This window comes from Cryptomeria japonica, chromosome 4 (genome assembly GCF_030272615.1).
Source record: "Cryptomeria japonica chromosome 4, Sugi_1.0, whole genome shotgun sequence".
In the NCBI taxonomy this organism is placed as follows: domain Eukaryota; kingdom Viridiplantae; phylum Streptophyta; class Pinopsida; order Cupressales; family Cupressaceae; genus Cryptomeria; species Cryptomeria japonica.
In genome coordinates, this window is record NC_081408.1 from 87,699,076 (window position 1) to 87,705,640 (window position 6,565).

The following is a 6,565-nucleotide window of genomic DNA, read 5'->3' on the forward strand; positions in this document are numbered from 1 at the left end:
ATTTTTAACTAAAAAGATGCTTATTATATTTTTTAAACATAACTATTTTTAACAATTTTGAAAGTTAAATTGGTACTTTTTCAAAAATTTCTCATCTATAATATATTTAATTTAAAACTAAAATTCACATAAGAATACAACAAAAAAATTAATTGACAAAATAAAAATTTAAAGATAGAAAGATCGCTAGAAACTAAAATAATATATATAAAAATAAAAAAGATGATAAAATGAAAAAAAAACACAAACATATTACTATAAATTACTGCAACAATAAAACATAAATATTTTTATTCATTTAATAAATTAATGAACATGATTAATGATTCATTTGGTCCACTGATCAAATGATAGACGATCTAAAAAGAACAGCCAAGACAAAAGACATCACATCCAAATTCATTAAAAAATCTAATTATCTGGATCATTCAAATTCTTTTTTTAATCTCACGCACAAAAAACTCATGGAATTCTCCTCTGCGAAATGAGAGAAATTAATCTTATGCCAATAAAAGCTGGAGAGAAAAAGATACAGAATTAACTTCTTGAACGCATAAAACTTAGTCATCCTCTCCATAAAATACATACTTTCTCAACTTGAATGTACAATAATACCATTCATCCTTCCAACCGTAATATCAACCAGACAAAAACTTCAATGTATAATAATACCATTCATCCTTCCAACTGTAGTATTAACCCCAAAAAATTTAAATACAAACCCTAACTAATCTCTCCGTCGATGCCAAGATAAACCCTGCGTTTCTTTTCACCACAAGATTCCGTCTCACTCTCTGATAAAATTCACAAGATTGCAGTCGAAGCATCTCTCTTCCTTGACAGTATGCCGTGATAAGAAAACTTTGGTTTCTGTAGATGGTCGCTGAAGATTCCAAGCCAGGTTGATAAATCGCAGAGCATTAACGCCATCGAATCCTTTCTTTCGGGAAATTAATAAAGTTTTCAGAGCAGGAGCTATTCGGAAAAGACAGGAAAGTAGAGGCACAGGATCATGAAAGTAGGTTATGTTCAGATGAACCCCCTTTAGATTCTCCAGCGGTAAAATCGCCTCATCATCACGCCGAGAAAAGTCTGTCTGCATTGCACCATCAGATCAAAGCAAGAATATCAATACTTTTGAGAGATTGAGTCAGAAGAAGTAAATAAATATACAAGACAATACAATTCCAATATTAATATATAAAGATTCAAATGGAGTATTATAAACCTAACAAATAATAGACGGAAAGCACAGAAAAGTCGTAAATGGAGAACAGTACAGTACACTGGAAGTTTGTCGCACTCTCGCTTTTGTTTGAAAAATTAGATATACTAAATTTGCAATAAAATAATCCATTAAAACTTACATCTGAGTATCTACCCTTGTGTATACACATTTGTTCCAAGTCTGGAAATTCTTTGAGAATCTTTACATTGCGCCAAAACATCCCGTTCATAAAGATAATTTTTCTCAGTGTTCTTAGACCTGTAAATGATTCAAGTTTATTTGTACATAGGCTTAAACATGCTGGCAAATCCAATTCCACCTTGGTGTTATGAAGCAATATTACATGAAGGCTGGTTAATCGCGGACAATTTGCTGTTATTGCTCTGATTTCAGAGGAGATAGAGAGAGCAATGAGACTCTTTGAACATATCTTTAATCTCTCAAGCCCTTTGCAGTTAAGAAGGATTAAAAGTTCCAAACCTGAACATAATTGCAACATGAGCTCAATGATCCTGTCTTTCAGCTCAACTTTATAAAGATCCAGATTTGTCAGCCCAGAAAAGCCACCAAAACGGTCTGGCAGGCTTGTCATAAGAAAATTTGTCAGAGCCAAAGATCTGAGCGTTTGGCATAAAAAAATGGCTGCCGGAACTTCAGAAATTTCTGAATCTTTCTCTGCAATCTTAATCTCTTTCACACCTTTAAGAGCAGCTCCAAGAATCCAATCAGAAATCTTGTCACTTGAACAGGAGAATCGAACATTGTTAAACTCGAAAAGTTCAATTGGACCAGAATGAAGCTCAAAAATACGATCTATTATATTTTGGATTTCAGTAGGGCTATGCAATAAAGAAAAGAAATCCTCTGAAAATTTTAAGTTTTCGACAAATCTCCAACAAGATCTCCATCCCTTTGAGACAACTGAACAACGCACTGCTTCTTTGAAGGGAATTTTACTGAGAATCAAGCGCAGAATGCCGTCTGGCAAGTCGTCTAGGGTTCGTCGACTTCTTCTCCGAGCCATAGTGAAAAGCAGTATGCTCAAACCCTAACGCGTGAGGAAATGCGAGCGAGTTTAGGGCATTGAGATACCAATGGGACTCTAAATATTTATAGCGGTTTAAAGAAATAAAGAAAAGCAGCGCAAAGCCAAGACGTGAAGCGTGAAGTATTAAAAGTGTTCCAGAATCGTATCTTGCCAACTCATTTTTATTTACCCATTTACCGCGATTGTGTGGGAATCAACTTTCATATACGCATTTAACGCTGTTGATTTATCTTGCCACGCATTTTTCACGATTTTCAACATTAGTCGAAAGATTTATTAGACAGCTGATTTTTTGGAACGATTCTTTTAAACAAAACCAGTTGGGCTAGCTGGTGCAATAAGTCTTTGGGGCATGTAAATGATTATTCAGTAAAATATCATTATCTTTTATATATTATAAATATCAAATTTTATGTTTAAAAATCTTAATGAATAATTTTGACTATCGTTTTCTTCTTAGTGGATAGTTTGCTATCCACTTGATTTTGATTCTTATTTAGCATGATGGGTTGGGGCTTCTTTAGGAATTACATATAGGTAAGAGGGGCTATGATCACTTGAGGTTGTTGGGGTGTTTGATCTTTCTATTAATTTTTTTTTTTTTTTTTTTGATATTAAGTTTTATGTCAAATTTATATATAATAATATTTAAAAAATTAAAAGTACCATTGAGAAATATTAAGATGCAATGTCATTTTGTATTTAGTTTTGTGTTTATATTGAATGGGTATTTTGAAATTTAAATATATTGATAATAACATAATCTATTTTAAAGTTGGGTCTTGTTCCTCTATTATCAACCTACATCATCATACACCCTTTTATGTATCTACTACTTACCATCTTTCATGTGTTCTCATAGCTTATACAGTTATTCTATCCTTTTATCTATTATTCACATGTTGTGTAGGATTCATTTTACTCTAATTTCAAAATTAAAATTTAAAGATAACCTATTTCCTACCATTACCCCTTTCATCTAGGGTTGACTAAGCACAAGGCTACATAATATGTTGCTATGTCTTTATGTAAATAAATACAATCTAATCAAACAAGGATTTTAAAAATCAAACGAAAAAATTTAACATTTTTAATACATCCATGCCCTTCAATTGATGCTCTAAAATTTATATAGTATTGTAAAATTGTAAAGAACCATTTGCATGATTGAAAAAATATCATCCTTGATTTTTATATTGCCAAAGATTGTTCAAGGCAAAGATCCATCACAAGTTAATTATATCACATCTCAACAAAAATAATAGTCATTATCATTATCCCATACATATATCTAAGTTGGATAATAAAGCCAATATTGATATGTTAAAGGAATCTATAAGAGTGAAACAATCTAATTAAAACATAAGACTAAAGAAATTTTGCCAACTTTATATCTAAACAATCAATTCATTCGTATCCCTAATTAAATAAGATCAAATCTCACAACATATTAATAATACTTCAACTTAAAAAGTCATTGAACTATTACTAAATGAAAACAAAGAAGAAAATTACCCTAATCATGTATTGTATTTCATGTAGCAACCAACCCTCGGTTCAAAATTGAACTAACATTCAATTTAAGATCTAATTATATATTGAACTTTACAAATCAACAATAATCATTTTTATCCTATTATTATGTTCCAAATTAGTTGGATTATTCTTGAGGTGAATATTTATCTAGTATATTAAATTATTAACAATGCACATGTGCTAAATCCTTTCCAATTATCCCATTTTACAATTAAAATTAATCATCATCCACCATAGAAAACAAAGGACAATCATATTCAAGCACATCCTTATGGAAAAAAACAAAACAAAAGCTTTGATGGCTACAGTTCCCACTCCTTGGACAATTTTGAATAAGGATCATGTCACTCTTTCTTCAACCTCCACTTGTGTTCTTTCCATGCAAGTGGGCTTCCCAATCTATGCCCCTCTCGTGCCTTATTTTGTGCACTCTTTTGAGAAGGCTTCTCATGCTCTAGTGGAGTTAGGGTCTTCTTAGGTAATATATCTCTTTGTGCCTCGCCTACCTTTCTCAACTAATGCATCTGTTGGTTTTGTTGTTGATGGTGGTTCGACCATGGTATTTGTAGGGGTTGGCCCCCTCTCTCGAGTCTTTTTCTACTACTGGTGGGTAAATATTTTCTCGTGTTGCCAGATCTACTGCTTCTTTTCCTCCTAAGGGAAAATCTTGTCCTCTTCCTTGTGCCAAGACCTCCCCTATTGTGGTTTGTGGCCAATATGTGGTATAAAATATTGGCTTCTACCAATGTTGTGGGTCAGTGTGCAGATTTGTTGGGTTTTGGCCTTTCCTCCCAAATCTACATCATTGGGTGAGTGATTCTTGGAAGCCTTTGGTTGCTAGTATCATTGAGCTTTACCCTTATGCTAAGGTTTTTTTTATTGCATCCTTTTCTTCCTTTGATGATCATGACTCAATGCTGATCAAGCTACGAGAATGAGAAGTTAACTCTCTCTCAGTCAAACCCCAAACAACTGATTTTAATCCTCTTACTAAAACAATCAATTTGTGTCCAATGTGGGTTTGTCTTCCTAATATTCGTCTTCATTTTTAGGAGAATTATTGTTATGAATCCATTGGTAACTTTATTGGATTCTTCTTGAAGGTGGGTGATACCATGTCCTTCATGGATGATTCTACTTTTTCTTTCATTCTAATTGACATTGAGATCTCTATACCTCTCCCTAGGGATGTAGTTCTTATTATTGTGGATGGGCCATGGACTCAATCATTGGATTATGAGGGCCTCCCCTTTCACTATCGTAGATGATTCTCAACTGATCACTTAGCTACAAATTATTCTCTCTATCATTGTAAAGGCACTACTATTTGGTGGAATGATGTGAATGTTGATCATTTGACCATCGATGCTTCTGATTCTAATAAATATTAATATGTTGATGATGAATCCTTTTGGGATGAGAAACTTGTGTCTCTTACTACTATTATGACCTCCACTACCCCCTTGGATCCTACTCCTACCAGTGTGGCCTCTTCTAGCCTTGAGGATTTTACTCCTATTTCTATTATTCTGCAACAATAGTTTTCTCCAGGTACTAACAAACACTCTAAGGGGATTTTCCCCCTTGATCCTACTTGTAATGATGTTCCTAATAGTAGTATTTCCTAGATTGTTGTTTGTCATACACAAAAGGGTAATTGTCCCTCCCTACCCCATCGCCCCCCTCCCCCTGACGCAAACTCTTTCGAGTCTAGTTATGGGTGATCCTTCCCACTCTTGCTCAAGTTGTGATTATCACTTTCTGCTAATGTGTTGTTGATGATTTTTTTGGCATTTTTTTTGTTAATAGTGGTCTTCTGAATTTTTGTTAATGGCCTATTCGACCTAAGTTTGTATAGGGTCAACACCCTTGTTTTGTTGCCTTTTTTTTAATGTTGCTTATGGGATGTTTGTAACACCCTTCTTTTTTTGCTTTTAATATAAAAAACATCCTTATCGAAAATTAATTTAATCTAATGTTATAATTGTGTGAAATTTGTAGCTTCTTATTTTGATAATTTAAAATTATACTCTAAGCATAAAGACATCACTGTTTTCTGATGCTCAATGGTTGGATTCAATAAAATACAAAAAGTATGAAATTCCATAGGAATCATTTCACATTCAAGGGAATTTAAAACAATAAGAGCTAAATCTCACATGCACTTACAAATTTAAAATATTCAAGCAAGAATTACATTCCGAGTTATCATCAAACTCATAAATATAAAATTCTTAATCTCCAACTTTATAGGAAATTCATATGAAGAACTAATATTCAAATATTCAATCTTTTGTTTCATTAAATTCTCAACTCTAAAAATGATGATTATTTAGGTAGGATTGAATTGACACCCTCATTCTCTTGCCTTTGAAATTATATAGCACATTCTTTATGAATAAGTTAGTATGCTTCACACCAAAAGAGTAAAATTTCATGTGCATTTCCTTGGTCTTCAACATATGATACATAACATGTCATCTATTATAAGGCTCACAAACTACAATAAATTATTTATCATATTTAATATCTTTAATCTTTAATTTTCAATTTTATTGAGAGAAATAAAATTGTCAAAACATCTCTCAAGTCCATTGCAATTAAGAAAGATTAAGATTTCTAAAAAAAAGACATAATTTCAACATCACCTCAATGGTGTTTGTATGAATAAATTAATTCTAATCTATTGGCAAAAACTAACCATGTCATATAGTTTTCTCTAAAATAAGCTCTGCAAGTGGTGGATGAGAATC

At 32.5% G+C, this 6,565-nt stretch overlaps 1 protein-coding gene across 1 annotated transcript; it reads right to left on the reverse strand.

Annotated features, from left to right (window-relative positions):
- Positions 1-530: 530 nt before the first annotated feature.
- On the reverse strand, positions 531-2,412 carry LOC131070175 (F-box/FBD/LRR-repeat protein At1g13570). The gene is made up of 2 exons (XM_058005712.2): positions 1,368-2,412; positions 531-1,096 (listed from the first exon to the last, which is right to left on the reverse strand). The coding sequence occupies exons 1-2, from the start codon at positions 2,250-2,252 to the stop codon at positions 788-790; spliced, it is 1,194 nt and encodes a 397-aa protein (XP_057861695.2). The 5' UTR covers positions 2,253-2,412; the 3' UTR covers positions 531-787.
- Between the last annotated feature and the right edge of the window lie 4,153 nt (positions 2,413-6,565).

What these genes read in the sequence shown, in the direction of transcription:
- LOC131070175 (XM_058005712.2), bottom strand. Translation starts at nt 2,252, where the DNA reads ATGGCTCGGAGAAGAAGTCGACGAACCCTAGACGACTTGCCAGACGGC. An exon ending in ACAAGGGTAGATACTCAGAT is followed by an intron (nt 1,097 to 1,367) that starts GTAAGTTTTAAT and finishes GGTGCAATGCAG; the next exon opens with ACAGACTTTTCTCGGCGTGA.